At 37.7% G+C, this 23,638-nt stretch overlaps 1 protein-coding gene across 1 annotated transcript in view; it reads right to left on the bottom strand.

Moving 5' to 3' along the window:
• Positions 1–2,075: 2,075 nt before the first annotated feature.
• The window catches only part of LOC147320352 (polypeptide N-acetylgalactosaminyltransferase 10-like), an 88,856-nt gene continuing 67,293 nt past the window's right edge, over positions 2,076–23,638 (bottom strand). The window contains exons 7-14 of the mRNA XM_086308264.1: positions 19,692–19,809; positions 11,564–11,671; positions 9,185–9,406; positions 7,452–7,568; positions 5,471–5,620; positions 4,801–5,035; positions 3,683–3,898; positions 2,076–3,598 (exon numbers count right to left, since the gene is read on the bottom strand). Coding sequence (XP_086164390.1) covers positions 4,871–5,035; positions 5,471–5,620; positions 7,452–7,568; positions 9,185–9,406; positions 11,564–11,671; positions 19,692–19,809 — 880 coding nt within the window. The 3' untranslated portion in view covers positions 2,076–3,598; positions 3,683–3,898; positions 4,801–4,870. The remainder of the gene's footprint in view (positions 3,599–3,682; positions 3,899–4,800; positions 5,036–5,470; positions 5,621–7,451; positions 7,569–9,184; positions 9,407–11,563; positions 11,672–19,691; positions 19,810–23,638) is intronic.

Below are 23,638 nucleotides of genomic sequence, written 5' to 3'. Positions count from 1 at the left end.
GATAATAAAGGGAATGAAAGTATTTCAAATGCTATTTTCACATGAGAAAGACCAAAGAGCTTGTCCACTATTTTGTGAAGGTAAGATTGATTACATGGCAAAACAATATAGATTTAACTGATCATTAAAGAAAGACAAAGGACAAATTCAAAGACATATCCCTTCTGACTCGGTCTAAGATATGATAGCACTACCTCTGTAAAACAAAATAGATTTTAACTGGCACTGAGAAATATGAACATATTACTCCAGTATCAGCAAATTTATAGTGGCTGCCTGTTCCATTTTGTATTGATCTTAAAATCTTATTAAGCTTTAAATAGCCATGTTCTGATTTTTATGAAGAACTTGTTAGTCTCCTATATGCCTGGGTGCTTACTTAGATTGGTGCATGGAGTGCTGGTTATTCCAAGGTCTCAGTTCATAAACAAAGGTCAGTATTTAGTTTTTTTATGCTTTTAACAAATCTGATATTTTTTAATAAAGAAAAATGCAAAACATGGCTTCTGTGAAGCCATTCATAACTATCAAGAAAAATGCCACCCACCTGTCTTTTCAGTCATTTTAGATATTGACTGTATAAAAACTAATATTTGTGATGTTTGTCATGTTTTTGTAGCAACAGAATCTTCAATGAACTTAAAATAAATAAATAAATAAAACTTCCCTGATTAATCACAGCTGAATTCATCTGCTGGACTCTACAGTATGTGTGTGCTCTAAATTGGTGTAAAAATGTGCATTTTAATATGTCTAATGATGACCATGATATGTTTATTGGATGCTGGGTCTTCAACTCTTCTGCCTAAATTTAAGAATTTGTTCATACTTGTACTGTTTATATGATTCTGCAGCTGCACAAATATGTATTCATGACTGTATTCATGAAGTAAAACTGTTTTGTTTTTTCTCCATGATAAGATAGAATAAGTACATACTAGAAGTTTAATAATTCATCCTAACTTACTCTCCCATTTCTGCTTCATTTTCATCTCATCAATATTACTCTACCCTCACTGCATGCAAAAATCTCCAGGTTAGGGGTATTTCTGCAGTGGCTTCCACTGTTTGTCTGACCTTGATGGCATTAGACAGCCAATAATTTCTCGGGAACCATACTCAGGTATTGGATTTGCCACTCAGGTTGATGACTCACTCTGTCAATAAAAAAGTGAAAGTGCCGAATGAACTTTGGGCCTCAGCAGCTGCTGTCCTTTGCAGATAATTGTTAGCTTGCTGTGCAGGTTTTATCCCCAGACTGAGCAGAGATGATGAGTTTGCGTGACCTCTGTTTTATCAGATTTCCAATAAGATGTTTTCAGACATATACAGGTGCTGAGTCAAGGATCTGCCTGATCATAGGTTATCCATAGGTTGCCTGTTACTCTAGAGTAGCCGGGAACATATTCTCTCTGTTAAAAAATGACTAGTTTCTCACACAGATTGGGTATATCAATGGTATGATTGTTCCTTTCAGTCATATAGTTTGTGCAACAATGTTTGCATATTATTTTGGGACATATTTGAATTTATCCAACAGGTTGAACACAGTGCTTAGTTTTGAGTTGATTTTTTTCTTCTGTTCATTGTATTTTTATTCAGTTACATGAATGGATTTCTGTTGTTTGTTCTGCCTGTTTTGCATACCATTTATTGGCACCACTGACTGATACGCATTTTATTGACGCACATATTCTGCCTGCAGGCTTGTCTACTAAAAATGACACTCTTATACAACTATACAATTTTCTCATCTCTGCATGCAATTTCTCATGTGTCACATTTGCAAGTAAATTAGTAATCAGCATATGTGTCTTTTATTTCTTTCTTCTCTAAAATGTCATGTTTTTCTGCAGCTGATGGTGGAGACAACTCATCACTATGATAGTTGAGAAAATGGAAGTGAAGCTTCTAACTTAGCCACTGTTGTGATATGATTTATTTCAACCTGAACTATGTGAAATTAAACTAGTGGAAATGGCAAAAGATTTTTTAAAAAGCAATGCAAAAGTGAAACCTTTGCTCCAATTTAAGTTTTAAAAATAGTTTAGTAAGAAAGACAACTTAACTATGTATAGCAGTTATTAAAACCATTTCACAGCTTTATACACAATAAAAACACGCTGATAAACTATAAAAAGAGCAGAGGGTAATAAAACTTACAGTAGAATCATGCGATACACAAGTGCAAAGTCAGTAATAAAATACTGTGTATTTAAGAAAAAAATATTTTAAAAAATAATTAACAATATTTCTTAAAGCTAACTATGTAGCGTGCTTCAGTTCGGCTGGTCATTCCACAACTGCAGAGTCCCTTTTAGTCTCCAAGCATGAGGTGAAAACAGTCAGCAGGTCCTTGCATGAGGATCCCAGGCTGTGCACCAGAGTCCTGAAATCCCGAGATTTTGAATCCAGTTTGCAAGAGTTTCCTAGATGAAGATAGTTATTACTATCGACTAAAAATAGCATATTTTTTGATGATAGAGATCTGAACAGATTTGAGCTCCTGGAAAAAAAATCTATGCAAGAATGTGGACATCATGCACACTCCATGCGGAGAGGTACAAACCCAAAATCTTATGCTGTAAACCACTGTGCTGCCAATTCTGGACCTCTCTGACCGAATGATCTGTAGATGTGTTTATGAAAAAATGGCCGCCCCTCCCTGAGCCTGGTTCTGCTGGAGGTTTCTTCCTGTTAAAAGGGAGTTTTTCCTTCCCACTGTCACCAAAGTGCTTGCTCATAGGGGGTCATTTGATTGTTGGGTTTTTCTCTGTATGTATTATTGTAGGGTCGACCTTACAATATAAAGCGCCTTGAGGCGACTGTTGTTGTGATTTGGCGCTATATAAATAAAATTTAATTGAATTGAATTAAAAGAGTGCACACTGGTTTCTTGCATTTTGTTTAGAAATCAACAATAAAATGATAATGAAACTTTTGGGAGACAGGGCTGTACCCTGAGAATTCCTTTAGCTGATAGAGAATTGCCAACACATGCAAACAAGCAAAGTGCAACTTCACTTTTGTTTTCTGTAAATGGCATAAATATCTGTTGGTTTACAACTGTTAATCAGTACACATGAGAAAACTGCTTAACCTTGCCTCAGTAGTAGTTTAGCATAGCAGAACATTTAATGAAAATATAATTTTAAAAAAGAAGTTTTTACCTGTAATTTACCAGACAACACAAAATACATTTTGAAATGATGTTCACGTAATATTTAGTTTGTTTATAACATTATACAAAAAAGTTCACTTTAAAGTCTTTGTGCCTTTGAAAAAAGTATATTTTTAGTAAATCTACACACTGTGCAGGATTTTGTCCCTCCTCATTTTCTCAAGTTGTGCCTTTAAAGAACTTGGGGCCGTGAGTAAAAAGATAGCATTGACAAAAAATATATAAATAAATGAAATAAAAACTGGATAGCTCATCCATTAAATCCAGCAGTATCGGCATCAGTATCAGTATTTTTACCGCAGTCAAATTAAGTTTTTTCCTCTTATACATTTTTGAGGTCCAAGTCTTCCATCTTTAAAAGCTCCACATTTTCAGGGTTTCCACAAGGCAGTCAGGTCTCACCATCGTTCTCCCATCCTGACGATAAACAGAATCAAAATATTATCAAAATCACAGATTTTATAATAGGCATTTTAAAATGAACTGTGTCTTTGCACTCACTGAGCGTTTCGGGTGCTGGTGCTCAGGCAAGCATGTCCTTCTTTTATCTCCTTTCCCACGACAAGCTTGCGCTTCATGATTGGATTCTGGATGTCACTGCTTGTGGTCCCACCAGCTCTTCAGCTCTCAGGGACTGCACTAGATCACTGTACCACAGGGTATGTCTGGAAAGCTGTGTCTTATTCACTTGTAGCTTTCATTCATACCTTGACAACACTGAAACAAAGGGAAGATATACAGGTTCCATAAATTCTGAGACCATTATAGCTCTATTTAACAGGCTTACTGGGTAATCCTTAAGGAAGTTAAAAAAAAGGCAAACTAGCAAAACATTAATGATAATCGTAATGGTGGTTTCGTGTCTAGTTTCTTCACCGTTGTTAAATATTATTGAAGTTGCATCAATAAATGTTCATCACATTGGGCGACATGAAATATAAATATTTTTTAAAGGAGTAAACTTCTTTAAAATCAATCATAGGATTAACACACTGCAGGCCACAAAGTCAAAAAGTCACGATTTTTACTTTTAGTGTGAACGGCCATGATTTTGGGTTTGCTTCGCACACTTTACAGTTTAACTGTGAAGTTTTGGCAAATGTTTGCAGGCAGATCAGCATCTTCCATGCAAAGTACATAAGACACCAGCATTATGCTAGAGAACAAAGCTATAGCGAAGAGATTTTCGGTACAGCACCGTATCTTTTTGCAACCAATTTCACCTAGGGAATGCCAGCAACCACTTGCAAACTGGTTGGGGAACACACAGGTTCCTTACTGACTGACGGTTGCCCAGGTGCAGCAAGGTCTGTGTGACCAGGGCTTTATGATTTATGAGCATGTTTTCCTTCTGTAGTGAGCCTTGACCCTGTTGCCTTACACCGGTTATGCTGGCTGCAAACATAACTACTGGAAGCAACACATACAACCCTGTATGGTGTTTTATGTTTATCAGCCAGGCAAGGACCACTTTTAACATAAAAGTATACTCTAAAATGTACTACCAATAATTTCACGAGTCTTCAGGCCACTACAGTAACAGTGTGAGAAATTAAAAAGCAAAGTAATTTGTCCATTTCAAAACAAAATCAAACATCTCTTCCCTCAGAAAGACTCACTTGAACAAAGATGACCTTTGAGTCATGATCGTTCTTTTTGGAAGACGTGTCATCTCACTGTTCAGTAAGCTCAGTTGGTGCCCTGGTTGAAGTGCTCCAGCACAGTGGTGTTGGTTCTTTCAAACAACCACAGCTGGCTGAGAGAGGCAGGGTCACACGTGTTCATGAAGACTCGCCGCTCACTCGGACTGCTATCAATACAGCTGTTACTGACGGGATGATACAGACTCTTATCCTGGAGGAAAGATAAACATATACATATTATACAAGAAGCTAACTTCTTCACAGGACATTTATTTCCTTCTTTATACAAAGAGAAAAATCTAATACTCTGTGATTAATACACATTTTAAAGCCTTATACTCCACAACGATTAAACCTATTTCTCAAACTTGTTGGTGTTCTATATGGCATATGTATGCATTACTACCGGCAGGATGTTACACTTTGCTCCTGCAAAATTTAAAGTGTCTATCGACCTTTTACCAGGCACACACTGAAATTTCAATTTTTATTTATTTTTTTATTTTTACTTTGGTGACTTTTTAACAAATATAAAACCTTCCTAAGGCCAGGACAGTTGGAGAGCATTGAATAGGATGAATTAGTAAATACACTAATTTTCTACAAGCAGTGAACTCTAGAATTTCTCTATTTCTGTTCATCATACCTTTCTGTACCGCCAAAGCTGGTTTCCCTTCATGCCGTGACAGTCATACAGGGTGACTGGGCTGCTGTGGGAGATGGCATCAAAGCACAGCTTCCTTGTATGTATGGGGTCACCCACCCGGATATCCTCCCTCCAGCCAAATGTTAACACCTGCAGGGAGCACATCTGAGCTGTAACAACATCTGACTGTCCTTCCTTTGTCTACGTGAAATTTCTACCTTTTTTTCTGTCAGATTGATTTTCTTGTTGAAATTGGGGTTATTATGGTAGTGTTGCAGTGTTACATGGTGTAGAGATAGTAAAGCCGATAAAATAAGCATTTTGGATTTATTTGATTTATACAATAGTTTCTCCACATCAGTGTTCAATCGATCTAGCCCAAATAGTTGGAGGTTACATTTACACTCAGGTCCATAAGTTTGTGGATGATGATACATTTTTTAGTAGTAATGCTGTACAAAACCACAGTACACTTAATCAATTAAGATATACAGTACACATATGAATCACTTCCTTTTGTCACTAAACGGTGGAACGAGCTTCCTTTAGAGATTAGACAGGCCACTTCTTTATCTGTTTTTAAGTCACTCTTGAAAACCCACCTCTTTACCTTGGTCTTTACCTTGGCCTTTGACACCACGTGAGATGTTGGTTTTTTATTTTTATTTTAGTTGTTTTTAGGTGATTCGATGCTGTTTTATCTTGTTTTTGCTTTAACATAGGGCTGTTTTAATTTTATGTCTTATGTGTTTTATTTATTTAATTTGCTGTTTTTTGTTATTCTATTGTTTTAACTTATTTTCTGTACAGCACTTTGTTCCTGTGCTGGGTATTTTAAAGTGCTTTATAAATAAAATTGGATTGGATTGGAAAGTTTTTACTGTCTCACCCATTAAGAGTTCATTTCCTATGATCTGTTACCAAATCCAAGTTCAACATTTGGAATCAAATCCAGTTTTTATTTTTATTGAACTTTTGATATTAAAAGAAAAATGTTTTGCCATCCTAAAACATATGGACTGCACCCTATGACCATACAAGCTGCAAAATGTTATGGATGTGATAACTGTACACATTTGGTCACCACATTCTAATTAGAAGTTTTGAAAAAACAAGCTGTTTTTCCACAGGGAAGCATATCACTTTGCAAAAGTTAGAATGAGGTAACTCATTCTCACTCACTCACTATGTGTTAACAGACCTCTCTGCATTGAATCATATCTGTTATTAACCTCTGTCTCTCTACCACAGCATGTCTTTATCCTGTTTTCCTTCTCTCACCCCAACCGGTCGCAGCAGATGGCCCCGCCCCTCCCTGAGCCTGGTTCTGCCGGAGGTTTCTTCCTGTTAAAAGGGAGTTTTTCCTTCCCACTGTCGCCAAAGTGCTTACTCATAGGGGGTCATATGATTGTTGGGTTTTTTTTCCCTGTATCTATGAAGCGCCTTGAGGTGACTTTTGTTGTGATTTGGTGCTATATAAATAAAATTGAATTGAATTGAATTAATAGTACTATTAAAATGTATCTCAATTAAGTGATTAGACTTAATTTTGTACAATTATAGGATAAAAATGACAGGGCCAAATGTAATTCAAATATAACAATTTAAATAATGGGACAAATGATCGTTCTTTTGCAGTATTATTTTGACACCGACGTCTTTTCTCCACCTGTTAATTTTCTTTTTTATTTGCTGTTTGTTTAATTTAGCCCAATTAGGGTTTGGCTAAAAATGAATAGCATGACATTAAAAAGGTCCACTTTCTGTCTGTCTGTTTAGTTTTTTTTTCCTCCTTAATATACCTTGTTGGTAAAAACACACTTTCATTAACATGCTACTAAAGTAAGAAAACAAATGAAAATTATTTACCTGAAAAAAAAAACAGCTTGTTAACAACCCATCATGTTGCTAGAACATCATCTCAGAGGCTTTAGGATATGAACTGAAAACCCAATAAGCTCATTTAAGAGGGTGCCCTTACCTGTCCGTGACTCCACCCCACCTCACCACGGCCTTTCACACAGTTCTCCAAGCGGATGGGGCTCCCTGACACAAAGTGTTTGACCTCCATACACATTCCACTGCCCACATTCTGTATCTGAAAAGCACATATATAACTATGATAAACTGACATAAACCAGAAACCCATAAACATGCTGAGATTACAATACACAGTATAATCTCCGCTCTTAGTCCTACACAAGTAAATCCATACACTGACTGTAGTCAGCAGATTGATTTTCAGTTTTATCTTTTTTCTTAAGTTCTTTTTTGTGCACTTCACATGTAAAGGCTTGGAGGCATTTTTTGCCTTCCAGGAGTGTAACTAGGCACCGATAGGAATTGCAGCTTGTTAAAAATACTAAAAAATAGTGTGTTATTGCAAATGTGTTTCATCACTGTTTCTTGTCTTTTTATACCACTGAGAATTCTTTAGCGCGTACCTCAATCCTTTATACCTTTTTAACAATTCTTATCAGTAATCTATTTTTCTTAAATCAAAAAACCCTCAAAACATTACAAGTTGAAACCAGTAGAAACGATTTTCCTGCCTTAAGCTAGTTTTTCGTGAACTTGTTACAGTCACATAATACATTCATGATGAAATTTTACAGTGAAATTATAGATTTTTGTTAAGTCTGTTGAAAATTTCAAACTTTGGTAATCTGTTCCTAAAAGAAATTATTTTTGGCTTTGGCTGATCATAGGATAGGGTAACTAGAGTTGTTCATATTTCCAACAGCTTTACTTCTGTGGCTTCAGTTTGGGTACATTGAGAGCAGAATCTGAATATTGTGAATACACTAATTTTTCTTTCCATGAAATGAGTTAGCAAAAGAGCCCTAAGGCATGAAACATGATTCCCAGACAACAAACAGGGAACTAGAAGATGACGATATTTTCAAAAGAAAGCTGGAAAAATACTTTGACCTTTTCATTACGCAGAGTTAATTTTCATACATTTTGTAATAATTTTCATCTTGATTTGATATAATTATTCATCTTGCTTTTGCCACGAAAATATTCTCTGCAGCACAACTGAAACATGCTCATTAACTGTCTGTTTTCTGATACTAAATGATTTATTTGAGCTACACACCGCAGTATTATATAATATATCTATTTGAATTTATTTATAGCAGCAGAATACAATTTAGCATCCAGGTTCTGAGCTAATTACTTTCAGCAAATAGTTTGCGTACAAAAATTGGTGAGTGATTAGTAAATATTCCCTTTGTGGCTACAGGCGGATGCTCGGCTATTTAAAGGGGAGTTAATGGATTGGAGAAATAGGGAATTTTGCAGCAGATGTCAGAGGCATGTTACACATGTATGACCAAGTGCAGCTGGATGTGACTGTGTGGAGTCATGTTCCTTGAGCCAGCTGGTTACAATTGGGGGCTTGTCCGGGATTCTAAATGAAAAATCAAACACGAAACATACCCTATGCCTGTATAGTCTCTGGAATTATGAAAACACAATGGGAACAAAGTTGGATTCACAGATTTTTTAAAATGTATTTATTATTTTTTATTATGACATCTAACTGCAGACATGTATTCAGTTTAGCGATTCCATATTCATTGTACACACAAAAACCTTTCCAGATGTGTTTTTTCATTTATTTTTTAGTTTGTATCTCTATGCATACATCTATTTATTTAATTTCTCTACATATATGAAAGCAGTTTCATGAACTAATCCAGCTCTTACCTCTCCCCAAGCAGCAGCAGGAGGTTCTACTGGTGGATAGTGTTTGGGAAGATCCCAGGCCACTTCATTCATAAACCACTTAAAGCTTTTACAGTTTAATCGGGTCCTCAGCTCTTTCTGCGCTGTCATGTCACCTGCAGACAGGTGCCGATACTCAGGTCGACGCTGGTACACATACTCTGCGTATTCGTCCATCCAAACTTCTGCTACACGTTTTAGATTCTGAAATCAAGTTAAAAGGAGTTTCACATGGTTGGATTAATTCTTTAAAATAGTTTTTTGTTAGCAGACAATTCAAATTTCACACAATAGGAACCTCTAACACATTATCAATAATGGGAGTCATAAAAAAGGTTTAAGGGTCCACTTATGAGTAATGCAAACTTTAACATTCCCATTCTCTTCAATTTGTTGTGGCTTTATACTTTAATGCAGCGGTCCCCAATCCCCGGGCCTCGGACCGGTACCAGTCCGTGAGTCGTTTGGTACCGAGCCGCGACAGTTGAGGCTCAGGTGTGAAATGTATGGTTTTCAGGGTTTTTAACAGTTTTCAGCATTATTTTGTTATCGTTTTTATTGTTAACTCGGTTTTCCTCCATCTTTTCACGTGTGTTATGAATAAACCTTCTTTTTTTTTTGGTACTAGTTTTATTTTGTTGTATTTATCCGCAACACCTTAAAGGCCGGTCCTTGAAAATATTGTCGGGCATAAACCGGTCCGTGGCACAGAAAAGGCTGGGAACCACTGCTTTAATGCATCAACTATGTGTTGTGTCAATGGATTCTGAAGCTGTCTGTGTTTCCACCTGCAAACAAGTACCCTAGTATAGGTCCTTTAGTTCCTGACAGTGAGACCAATTATATGGAGAGCTGCCATGGACTGGTGTGAACTATGTTTACCTAGTATGCTGGGTTTTTTTTTTACTGTATATTTGTCTCTAGGAATCTGCCAAGACAACGGCATTTTATTGCTGCCGTTTTTGACCATTGTATTTGAGCTACATATATTGAAACTGACCTATAGAGTGCTCTCTTTGATTCAGCTTTGATTGAAATGATACCTCAACAAACGGGAAAAAAAGAACTATCCGCTTTTATGTAAAGGGTCAGGTGATTCAGGGACATCAACATTTCAATGAAGCTAAGTTAGAGACTGTTCCTCAGAAAAACAAAACAAAGCCAGTTACTTTCAGCTACACACTGAGCTATACCGAGCCATGTTTCAGGCTGAGAGCAGAGGCATACATAATGAATGGTGTTTGGCTACACCTCAGATGATTAAGCACTTTTAGACAATTTCCTATTCTGTGTAGGTGCTGAAAAAAAAATAACAAAAGAACTTAAGCTCATTCTTCACAGTAGCACCTGGAAAGGCTATAAGTTGTAGATAGTGGATACCCTGCATATTTCTGCCTCTTGCCTGGTGGTCTTTTATGAGTGAATGCTGAGCAGACTGTAAAGTACACTGAGATGAAAGAGTAGTGTACTTAGCAGAGGATGCAGAAAATACAAACCCTGCACCACTCTGTGTGTGCATGCAAATGTATAGCATGTGTGTTTACATGCAGGGTTAATGTATGTTTCTGTTTACTTGTTTATTGGGGTTAATTAGCTAAAGGTTCATTTAAAAGGCAGGGATGCATTCAGCTTCACTGCTCAGTGGACTTCAGAGGCACAGAAGTTGCTACAGTGTGTGTGTGTGTGTGTGTGTGTGTGTGTGTGTGTGTGTGTGTGTGTGTGTGTGTGTGTGTTTGTACTTTTATGAATACACACTTACACATACACATATCTACTAAAAACATCCCATCTTCCATATAACGTCATAATTAGCAGAGATCCAAAAATCATGTTTCTGTATTGCTTTTAAACCCTGAGTGTGAATACAACAAAACACTAGTTTGTCAAAAATCTGTTTACCTAAATGTTTACTCTTGTTTGAAGCATGCTGGTTGACAGTTAATCATTCATTCCTTATTAAAAATCTTACTGGCAACAATAAGAATTTTTTTAAAGGGTAGGGGGTGGTGAGTGTGAGCAAGCATGTGATGGGATGCACCATAATCCAGATTGAATACTCCTTCTAGTACTCCTTAGGATATTATAGCATTATACTACCATATACTACTGTAATTCAGTAAAATCAGAATTATTAGTCTTTTAAAAAATGAAAAAAGGAGCTCCTGGAATGGAAAAAAGGATTTTCTTTAATTGATCAGGCTTTTTATCTCATTGACTAGTTCTCTACTAGTTTATAGAATACAATAAATTGTTGCTCTATGACTTAAATGTATCAGAAATAATGTTAGAGCCTGTGTATTTTGCTTTTATAGTATGCAGAAAATCCATCACTGATCCACTGCACATAGTGAGAAGAATTACCTTTGCCAAGCTGATCCCACCAGGCACTTTGTAGGGGACATACTTCCTATAGATGTGTCCTACCCTGGAGCAAGGGATGTCCTCCATCCGACCACCACACATCCACAGCTTCAGAGACACAAAGAGAGGGAAAGAATACTTTCATCTGATGAATCTTTATGGTGTTTAGAAGCTTTGCTCTTTAAGATTCAAAGAGATGCACAAAGGTAAAGCAAGGTGAAGGAAGGAGATGACGACAGAGATGAGCAGAAGACTGATGGCTGAGCAGAAGGAGGAATAAGGTACAGTGATTCGAAGAGGCTTATAAATCCTGGGAGACCAACAGGAGAGAGAAGATGTAATAAAGATGAGAGGACAGAGCAGAGGAGGCAGGGGGCACAAAAACAAATTATGCCAAGATGGTGACCTGACTTCACCTAAGAAGGAGGACCAGATGAGAAAAGGTCTTTCTGACAAATCACTGATACAATGCTTATGTTACGACACTATTAGAATATTGTTGGTATTCAAAAAACACAACTGGTTTACTAAAACTTCTGCCGTTTTATGGGAAAACAACATTTTTGTTACTTTTTTAATAGCTTTTAAGTACCTTTGTCTGAAGTGTTGTCTGAAGCAAAAACAAAGCATCATTGCTTCTTCTTCTTTTTAGCTGTCTATCTGACATAACAGAGACATTCAACAGTGTGTCTTCATTTTAATCCTCCAGCAATAACAAAGGCAACTGTGATGATTTGCTTACTTGGCTTTCAATGAGGAAAACAGACCATGAGAAGAAAGGGAGGCTATGAAAGGGGCGAGAAATAAAAGAAAGACTTAAATACAGCAGGCAGGATGGAAAATGGGTTTTGTTTTAGCAAAACTAAATGAATAGAAATGAGAAGCTCATTTGAAACATAAGTAAATACTATCAACACAAGTTTGAAGACAGCCAAAGAGAGAGGCAGAGAGAAAGAGTGGTTTGGTGCTGCTGGTCCTGCAAAAAAGTCTGCTAATATGAGACTAAACAGGCTAAACGTGGGGAAAGTTTGACAACTTAGACATGAGCGAAGGAAAAGAACATGTTTTATACATCACTTCTAGTTATACAGACATACATTTCATTAGTTTGCGTTTTTTAAATCGTTGAAGGATCGCGGCAAACCCTTTGAATGAACTGAGCCGATCTCTAACTGTAAACCTATTACTACACAGCAGTTCATATGTAGATGTGTAGATACAAAGAATTTTTTTTCTGTAGTTTCCTGAGATGTGTGGCTCAGTGGCTCCCACCCTGCAGAGATGATAACATTGAAACTATAGAGGAACGTAGAGCAGATTGCATCTCAAATGCTGAAGACTGAAATATCAGCTAGTTGTCCTTCCAAGTCATCAAGTGCTGTCAATTCATCAAACCCACAGGCATCTCAAAGATATGCACAGTGTCCTTTGGCACTGAGTTATGGTATTACTCAGACATGTCTCAGTAGCAACATGTCACATATGGATGCTTCTAAAGAATCTCTTGCTGTTACATTTAAATGAACTATTTAATGGATTTTTTCAAAGTTAATGTTAATGCTGCTAAGGTGTTTATGTAATAAACAAAAAGCTGATCTTTTCTTAAACCTAGCCAGCAACTTATGGGGAAGTGAAAACTAAACTTTTAAGCAAATCAAAATAAAACAGAGCAAAAACAGAATTACCTTTGCTGGTGGATCAAAGCACCATGTGCAAATCTGAGATTCTGCCAGATGTTTTTATTGTTGCACAGCTTTTCATATGGCCTGGTCTAGAACCAAAATCAATAAGCTAGCATACACAAACTGTAGATTATGTGAGGAAAAACATTTTTCGAAATGTGGATTTTGAAGTGACCTCACTCTCACCTTATGATTATGAGTTTTTTATTTTTTGTCCTGTCTACATCCCCTCACCCACAACTGGTCACAGCAGATGGCTGCCCCTCCCTGAGCCTGCTGGTGATTTCTTCCTGCCAAAGGGGGGCTTTTCCTTCCCACTGTCGCCACATGCTTGCTCATTGGGGATTGTCTGACTCTGAGGTTTGCAGCTGAATTACTGTACGGTCTTTACCTTGCAAAAAACTGCCTTGAGGCAACTGTTCTTGTGATTTGGTGCCGAACAAATAAAATTTAAGTGAATTTACAGGAGGCAAGGAAAAATAGAAGCCGGTAATTGAATCCCAAATGTTCAAGGAATGTTTAGTGTTTAACTTCAAACAAGTTTGATTATTATTCAAGGATTTTTAGTGATTAAAATACATTAAAAATATTTTTGGTTTCCAATGGATGAATCATTTTCTACGGGCTGCTCTATGAGATTTTTAGCAGTACCTGCATAGCAACACTTTTTTTTTTCTTCTAGCAGTTTTTAATATCGCTTTTGCAATACAAGTAGATGAAATACCTATCCCGTAGGAACCGCCATAAAGACATGAATCTATTTGTGTTGGGTTTTAACTTTGAGACACTAATGTGTGCCAGTGAATTATTGATATACTTTGAATTATTCTGACAGTCTAAAAATATTAAACTGACAATCTGGTTGGCAACAAAAGGTAAATATTTCAGGTTCTGAAAGCAATTAACATAAACCTTGGCACACATGGCTTGAAAGTTGTATTTTGCTTTTCATTATGAAGACGTTCATTAAACATTAACATGTTTAATTGTTTTGCCAACTGCCGTTTCCAAGGGCAGGAATTAACAGTCAAGCTCAAGCCAAAACATAAAACCTACTCTATGTCAGGTTCAAACTTTAACCTCCTAAGAACCGAACTCTTCCATGGCATGCATTTTTAATCTCTCTTTGATATTTGGGCTGATTGGGACCCAATGAATGTAAAAATAAAGAATTGCCAGATTTTTCTTTTTTCCTAATTTTTGTTTCTAAGAAAAATGAGAGCTACATATGAGGATATTCATATAAAATTTAGATAGAACGGTAGCAGCATAATGTCCTCGTAAGTGGATACCAGGCCCTTGTAGAGCAAAACTGATTGTTTTGGTCTAAATAACCCAAAATGTGATATCCACATATGTGAACGCCAGGTCCTAGGAGGTTAAACACATTCGGGGCTCAAATTTTAATTAAACTTGCAGACTAAGCTTACAGACATTAAAACAATAAGACAAAACCACTGACTATCTAGAAATCTACAAAGAAAAAGCGCTATCAGGCCAGTTAATGTTCCTCTATAGCAGCTCGACTTTCATTAATGAGGCGTGTAATCTCGTCACATGAAAATGTGTTTCACGGTCCAAGTAACATTAAACTCATATATCGTCCAGGCATGAAGTTCTCATGACCCTGTGCTGTTATCACTGTCACTCTAGTACAGCTAGAGTCTCTCTGCTCACATGAGTGTTCACAGCTCAGTTCAAGAAAAGAAACTACAGAACCACTGAATTCACTCCAAATGCATAAATAAAATATGTTGCTGCAAGAAAAAAAATCCAGCACTGACTTAAAGTGCAACAAGAACTTGAGCTGTCTGTACTCGTGTCCAAGAATAAATAAAACATGAATGCATACAGTTTGATTTTCTTCTGTGTTTCAGTGGCCTGGTCATGTGTTTTGCTTCCACTGCATGAATAATAATGATCTAACAAAATGCTCGCAGCACTAAATCTAAAGTCAGTATACAATAGCATCAATTGCATTTTAATGCTCTGGGACTAGAACAACAATCTGAATGGACTGACCTTGTGTGGTTTTTGTGTGTGTGTGTGTGTGTGTGTGTGTGTGTGTGTGTGTGTGTGTGTGTGTGTGTGTGTGTGTGTGTCAGTGTTTTCTTTCAACAGGATGTTTTATGAGATGCCTTATGAGTCTGGCGTGACACCTGGACTAGATTTACACTGGATGGCATTACCTTGGCATGCTGAGGAACCTCGGAATAGTCTTTGACTGAGATTTGTCCTTTCACTCACACAGCTTCTTTGTTTTTTAGTTTTTTTTTTAAAACCTGCACAGCGTTATAAAAATGGGAGCATCCCGTCTCAGGGTAATGCTGAAAAACTAGTCCAAGCATTTGTTACAACTGTAATCTGCTTGCCCTAAACGCACTCTGAAATGCCTTCACTTGATCCAAAACACTGCAGCAAGAGTCTTAAGAAGACCTAGAAAGAGAGCTAGTTCCCCAACAGAAGCTTCTTGTCAAAACCAGAATCAAGTTAAATTTGCCCAATCTTATCCTGAAAACCTCACAGTGAGCAGACAAAACAGAACATCAGCTTTTGACATTATTCTTCAACCAACTAGAGGCTGGACCAGGGTCACCTGAACTATTACCTTGCAGGCCTACTATAGATTGCTACAGGGCATCCTGAGCACTTCTCCATCTCTTCCTTTCTCTTACTCTCCATCCATTAGCTGTACGTTTTCTCTGTTCCAAAGTTTGAGTTTGTCCTGTTTATTATTTTATTTCTATCTATCACGACGTGTTTCCCCAAAGGGATGAGTTATATTTCTGTCTATATTATAGATCTCATCCCTTGAGTTGACTTTTATTGTGATTTTCTGAAATCACAAGTAAATTTAATTGACCAAAGACCAATATAAAAAAAACTATAATAAGCAGGAAGGGGAAAAATCCACATCAAACATAATATGAGCAAATACATATTATTTGATGATGTTGCCGTGGAAACAAGAACCAGAAAGCCAGTGTACTTTTTATTCTTTCAATAAGATGATTTTATCACAGGCAAGGGTAGAAAAGTTAGTCTGTAGCTGTCTATGTCCATCCAGCGCTAAATCCATAAATATGAAATAACATTCTTTTAAAAACATTTTTTTTTCAATTTATGTTTTTAGAAAAGTTTTACCCTGCCAACTATTTGGAAGTTGGCAAATGTTTTCTTTGAACAAATACCCCTTTTCTGGCTCCATCCATGGAGGTTTAATTATTTCTGCCTCCAGAGCAGCTCTGTCTCCAAATGTTTGCATAGATGAAGCTCGTCCGAAGCAATATAAAGACTCCGCAGTTGGTTTTATGCCTGCACTGTCCCTCTCACCCTCCCTGTGAGGTCACATTGCTTCTGCTCTTTGGGCCTTTATGTTCTGACATTATCTTGGTGTGTGAGCTGGAAATGCTTTGTGTTCCCACACCGCTGTCACCAGGATGGAGCTTTAGATTAACTGTACCACTGAGTAAAGTAATTGTGTTTCACATGCAAGCAGGGCCCGGCTGTCTGTGGGAGCAGCAGTTTGGTTGTAAGGATTAGTATGAGAGCCTGTTAATCTTCTCACCTCAGGAGACTGGCTGTCTGCACTATATCAGCTAATGGGAATCTTAATAAAAAGGAAACCAAATTGAATATCTGAGCATATAAAGTAGACTTAAGAGGCACAGCAAGGCATGCGCTAATAGGAAAAATTAATAGTGATAATCTTGACCAAAATAATAACCTTGGTAAAGGGTATTATCTTAATGATTACTTAAGTTAGACAGAAAACTGTATTAAAACATAAAAGCTGTTCTCACCAGGCTCAGCCCTGGGCCATTGATGGCATTAGTCTAGGCCTATCATTTGTTTCACATGCCCGGCTTCTAATCCTCACCTTTTGTTCAGACCTAAAGACACTCAACTGCAGTACAATCCATCATATTATAGTTTTAAAAATGGATTATACTTTTGCATCATGACGCATGGGTATCCAGGTATAGGTGACCTTGGTTTTTGGAATTAATCAGTCATTCAGAAACCGATTTTATTTCCACCCAGACATCCGTACATCAGTTTTCCTCTTCTTCATCTTCTTATTTTGTATAGTGTTGTCATTTATGGTAAGCATTGGGCAAATTCCTTCTCTTATATTCACAACTTTATATACCTACAGTGACTTCACCCATTGGTTTCTTGAAATTTAGACCCCAGACGGTTGTTCTTATCATTGTTTTTTGGAGTCAGAAACCAAAAATTTTGACAAATGAGCGCATTGCTATAATCTAATTCTAACCAGTAAACCTTAAGTTAAAAGATAAGGCCAGCACAGAAGCGCTAAAAGAATCATTGTCTGACATGGCCATTTACAGCTGGCTCCAAAAGCAGGTAAGTCTCCCCATTTCAGACTCCCAAGGTACTACACCCAACTCAATCAAGATTAAAAAAAAGCATGTTTACAGCCTGGTACACACAATGTTGAGGATTCTGTAGATGCTTTCACCTTTCATAGAAACTATACAGTGTCTTAGTGTTATTTTTAAAAATTATGGGCATATAAACAGCACAAAAAGGACAGAAATATGTGTTTGGTTGATTATTTCTTTGTAGTAACGGTGCTTCTAATCTGTAACTCACACGAAAACATTGGGGGACTTGTGACAAATGCTGACAAAAGCAATCTGTGACCAGCATGAGGATGAAGTGCCAAGCTGTTGTGGCTGTGAATGTTTCTTCCAGATGCTACTGAGTGAATAAATAAATGAAAACATTTGTAAATTGCCAGTATGTCTTGTTTCTTAAGAGTTCAATAATCCAATCCAGTAAATGACACCCAACAGGAGTCAATAGAATCTTTGATTTGAAGTTTTTCATGGGTGCAACCCACATATTCAAAGCTGCTTCTCAACCCACAAATGCAATTTTCCAAATGAGGTACCATTTAAGGATAATTAGACTGGTGTTAATCAACCAAACACAAATGTCCTTACTTTTGTGCTAAGCTTAGTCAGATGCAGATGTAGTCAAAAGCATAATATATAGTGTATCTAAAGACTATATGTTTTATTAGTTATATTTTTATAATTAAATTGATAAAAATGTGAATGAAAACATGAACAAAATCAAGAGGTCCAGTTCAGTGATTGGTTTACACATTCAATTAACAAGGAAAAGAAAACTGCTTTGATCCCAGGAGGGCACAACGACCGAGACTGTCCAAGCCGGGGCTCGAACCGGCAACCTTTCGATTACAAGGCGAACTCCCAACTCTTGAGCCACGATCGCCCCGCTTTAGTCCAATCATCTCCTTGCCCTTGAGCCAATCAGGCTCTGCGTGTGTTCATTTCTTTCTCCCTTTCAAACTCTCATTCATGCAACCCATCTCCACAAGCACCTCAGTCAGAGCTCCGCCCAAGCCTCAGTCTTCATCTTCACCACCACCATCGTAAATCCTGTAACTGCTGGGATTTTGTTCTGCTATGCCATGTGTAATTGAGTCTAATCGCCAAATACGTTAATTTCTATATCTCATGTTCAGTTATTCCAAGTGATTTTTGCTCATGAAAATAAGCTCACTTTACTTCTGTTTCCAAAACAACCAAGTTGGCAGTGATACACAGCTAAATGAAAGCCTCCAAACACAGGACACATCTTTTATAGGCCACAGTCTGTGCTTTGCACCAATTCATCGGTCCTAGTGACCATACTTCTAATAATGCAAACTTTAAGCTTTAATAATAATAATAACAACAATAATAACAATAATAATAATAATAATAATAATAATAATAATGGCTGGACTGGTGTAGTGATTCACTGAGCTGGTGTGAGAAACATACTGATGTTATAAATGTGTGCACAACTATTTGTTCTATCTGGTTCTGAGAAACACAAAGGGATTTTCTGTGTTTCTGTCTTCTTCTACTATGAATCTGATCACAGAAATGTTTGGTGAGAGGAGAAGAACACTCCCGTGGACATCTTCCTACCACCTCCACCACCCCCCTCTGTCAACAGCGTTGACGCTAAAGTAGACATAAAAGTAAATAGGCATTACGAGTGTTTTCAGTGCTGTCTGAGCTTGTTAAGATGTGGCTGAAGCGTGTTTAAAAGAGTTAAAAGGAAACATTAGAAATACACTCTCAGCTTGACCCCCAAAGCCAGAACAAAAACAACTCCCTTGGTCCTTTTGAAAAAAAAAAAGTTTAGTATTTTATAGATTTGCCGGAGGGCAATGAAAGGATTATAACATTGTCTGGGAACACCTTTAATTTGCAGGCAATCTTTTATTTAATTTTTTTTTTTTGAACTGATGTAATCATGAAAGGCTAAAACTATGGCAGAGTGGCTCCATACAGAACCATTAACAAACAGGTTACAGGCAAGAATATAATCTGGCTTCACATCCTCAATTTAACATCAAAAACATAATATAATGGATAATATTATCTATACATATTTACCTTAAAGGAGATCTCATACTGCTCTCCTCCCCAGATCTCCAGACCAGTGTCGTATCCTCCCAGCTCCCAGAACCATTTTCTATCCACAGCAAACAGTCCACCTGCCATCACTGGTGACCTAAAAGACCCAATGTAACACAAACAGTCACTGCTTGCGTTGCATTTCGTGAACAGCTTTTACTTAAAACCCCTCACTTATCCATAAAGAGTAGAAGCATCACAGTAATATCAATCCTGCCAAGGACAACATCTAAACAGACAAATCTAACAGCCCTACCTTTTGTGTGAGGCGAAATGTGGATTTATTCAAAATGACAAACATGTTATCAACAGTGCATATAAATACAGCGCTACTTCAGACCCGTTTCATGAATAATGTGTAGGTTAGTATAGTACTTAAAGTCAGTTAGGGCAGCTTTGTTGAGTAAAATGACATGGTTAAAAGACGTGTATTACACGTGTCAATGCTCTATTTAATGCAAAATACAGTAAATAATGACCAATGTTGGGCAATTAATTATATAGTTACTTCTTCAAAAAAGTAACTGAGTTTTTTGCAGCTGTTTACTTAAAAATGCAGCCAAGACTTTTTTTAAACAAACATTTCAAATTATTTACAGAACAATCAGCTGTTCTGCATCAAGTCTGATGCCACACAAATTAAATCATTTCTGTCCACTATGAGATAAAGGAGAACAACAGCCTGAAACCTGCAGGCCTGACAACAGGAGATGTATCACTGCTGTAACACCTGTAACATTCAGCAGTCGCCTCATTGTTCTGACACACACAACAAAACTATTGACTACACTACACACTAACTACACAAGATTTGCGCTAAACGTCACAAATCTCTCACATCTCATTTTTTGATTGGTCGACATGGCACATTTTTCAACCAATAGGAAAGGGTTGGGGGTTTTTTTTGGTTTTGTTTGTTCTCACAGTGGAGAGTGCTTTCGAGGGTTTTCCTTACTTTTAATGAGCAGCCAGTCACTTACTGACTAACACCGCAAAACAGAATTATTAAAGTTTTAATCTTAATTTCAATTCAGATTAGATTTTTTTTGTGTGCACAACGCAGATTTTCTGTTCGCAGAGACCGTGCCAGCAGTGCGCAAGCACGTGCGCAGCTTAGAGGGAACATTGGCTACAAGTCCAGGTATGGTTATAAAACATACAGGTTGAAAAGGAATACATCCATAAACCTTCTCAGTGCCTAGCAGGTCCATATTCAACATCCTCTATGCATTACATCCACTATCCCTCCTCTGCACATGTCCAGACCAACTCAGCTTCACTTCACTAACGTTGTCTCCAAAGTTCACAACCAGAGCTCTTGCTCTGATAAACTCGTTTCTATTCCTGTCCTAACCCTAACCCACTCCCAACAAAAATCTACCAGCTCCATCTTTAACTGTTACAAAATAACACTTTTTAAAAAATGAAACTACATGCTTTGGAAGAAAAAAAAGAGTTGATTGTATAGGAAAACATGCATCCTTCTAATATGAATAAAGTTCAGCATCTAACTTGATAGTGAATTAAATCTACAATGGACAGGTAAAGGAAATTTAATATGCTTGAATGTGGCATTAAAAGTTTTCTTGTGGAGTCTAGAGAAGGTTTTCAACCAGACTGACTCCCTCCTTCACCCTTCAGGCCACCCTTAGAGCAAAATCTACAGCTGCTTTTCTTGCAGTGGTGTTGGTATGTATGTATTCATGGGAATCATGAACTCTGACATTTACACAAGATTTTTTAATGCAAAACTAAGCAACCTAGTCAACAAATTATACACCGGAAATGGAACTGTTAGAAGTATAATGGCTCGAAGCTCACCATCCACCTGCTAACAGAATATAAGGAGAAAATGACAGTTTTGAAACAGCTCCAACAGTGCTTGGACCAAAATCACATAAAGTCTGTTTTTGTGGCCTTGAAGAAAAAAAACATCTAAGCTGGTAATTGCTTTCAATGGTATATGACTTTTGGAAGCAAAAATAAAACGAGTGAGAATATTCAGAGGAATACAGACAGTAAGTCAGAGTGCATGTATTCCAAGTGGCACCCATTTCTCACCAGATAATGAAGATGCTCTGCACAGTACAAAACCAATTAACCCACTATAGCACTGTGGTTTCTGTCTGCTGTGTCAAGATCTGTGCTGCTAAGCGCGAGACTTGTTAGCTGTTATGTGGCTGCTATACATGATTGTTGCTGCTGCACACCTGAGGCACAAAAACTGGGGCAGCAGGTAGGCACACAAACACAAGAGTACGTCAGATTTCTTGTGAAGAACTTCACCAACTAGATCCGATCTTTAACCCACAACTTTCCACTCAACACCTGACCCCAAATGGTGCAGCACTAAATCAATCAAACACTGAAGCGCATCATTCTCATCTTTCTATCCCCCAAACGAGATGCGGTCCACTTCACTGCAGAAATATCACAGCACACACACTCGCGGGTACACGCAGGTTGTCATAGCTACAAGCTTTTCATCAGGTGGAAATCGGAGGTGAGTGAGCCAGCAGGTAGTCTGCTCTTGCCAAAGTCGTCCCTGAGGAGGATCAATTAAAGGCAAACAGTGCAGCTACTGTACTGTCAGCGGTGAGAAACACTCTAGGGCTTCTCACACCTCGTGAGCAGTGAGCACAGATATGAGTCCCTTGGTGATAACAGCCAGGTTTCTGCAGTTTTCCCTCTTCAAGGGTGAAAATAATTAAATGAATGAATAAGCAGTGATTACAGAAATCTCTGTACTCCTCTCCAACACTGTTTAATGTCTTTAACACATCATAATTACTCTGGGCACACTGTGTCGGGTTTGCCTCTAACACTCGTGCAGCTTGTTTACGGTCCTTCATTTTTAAAATTAAAATAAAAACCATTTGGCGTGATGAAAACATTTATGCTTCCTGTGCCCTCTGTGGGGCACGCTACCCTAAATTAGCACTCACAGCTCCACAATGCACACACATGATAAACGAATGCCTAAGTGCAGTGTAATAAAATTAACAGATTTTCCAATTTACTTTCTCAATGACAGCAATATTAAACGAAATACTGAAAACTTGGTGGTTTACTCGGTCCATCCCTGCTTTGGCCAGCACATCAAGGTCACCTGATGCTTGATGCTTCCTACAAAACACTGGTATGCCTCTTGGGTCTCTAAATTCCCCTTTTGTTGTTTTAATCACAAAAACCTATCAGCATAAGAATATTTTGCCTGGAAACTGTCCCTGCACAATCACTTTTTTGTCCTGGGACATTTGTTGTCTATTGCAATGCTGTCAACCCTCTCTTGTCATGTTAGTTTCAGGCCAAAAACAATCAACTAGATTTTTAAATTGCTGTTTTATCATGTTTTACTTTGTCAGAGGTTTCTTCCTATTAAATGGGTGTTTTTCCTCCCCGTGTTCACCAAGTGTTACAGTCAGGTGGGCCAATGTGTTTGAGGAGCGGATCCAAAAGCATACGTATGGAAGACAAAACAAAAGGGTAACAAAAGGTGAGCCATTTATTTAGGCTGGTAGTAAAACCTAGAATTCAACTGGACAATGGTGAACTAAGGCAAAGACCAAAAGCTAAACTAAACTGGAAAAAGCTAGAGCTAAACATGAAAACTATGGCAAATACATAAACATAAATCTGAACAGGGGCATACCAAGAGCACAAACATGAACTTGAGCAGGAGCATGAAGACACAAGAAAGCCAGAGGGATACAGGGGACTTAAATACACAGGAGGGTAATGAGGGAAGTGAAAACACCCGGGGACAAATGAGCCTGAATGCCAGAGATGAAGTACGACTAAACGCACTAAACATGGAACACCAGACTCTTCACAATAAAACAGGAACAAGAAAGGGACGTAGACAAGACAACATGAGCTTGACAACATGGAACACGCAGACATGAGACACATGACAGACTGCACGG

This window comes from Aulonocara sp. 'chitande type north' Nkhata Bay, linkage group LG10, assembly GCF_057382095.1.
Source record: "Aulonocara sp. 'chitande type north' Nkhata Bay isolate Kocher_YH1m ecotype deep benthic linkage group LG10, A_spYH_male_GT1.1, whole genome shotgun sequence".
In the NCBI taxonomy this organism is placed as follows: domain Eukaryota; kingdom Metazoa; phylum Chordata; class Actinopteri; order Cichliformes; family Cichlidae; genus Aulonocara; species Aulonocara sp. 'chitande type north' Nkhata Bay.
The sequence above is the reverse complement of the archived record's forward strand: the minus strand, read 5'-3'. Positions and strand labels throughout refer to the sequence as shown.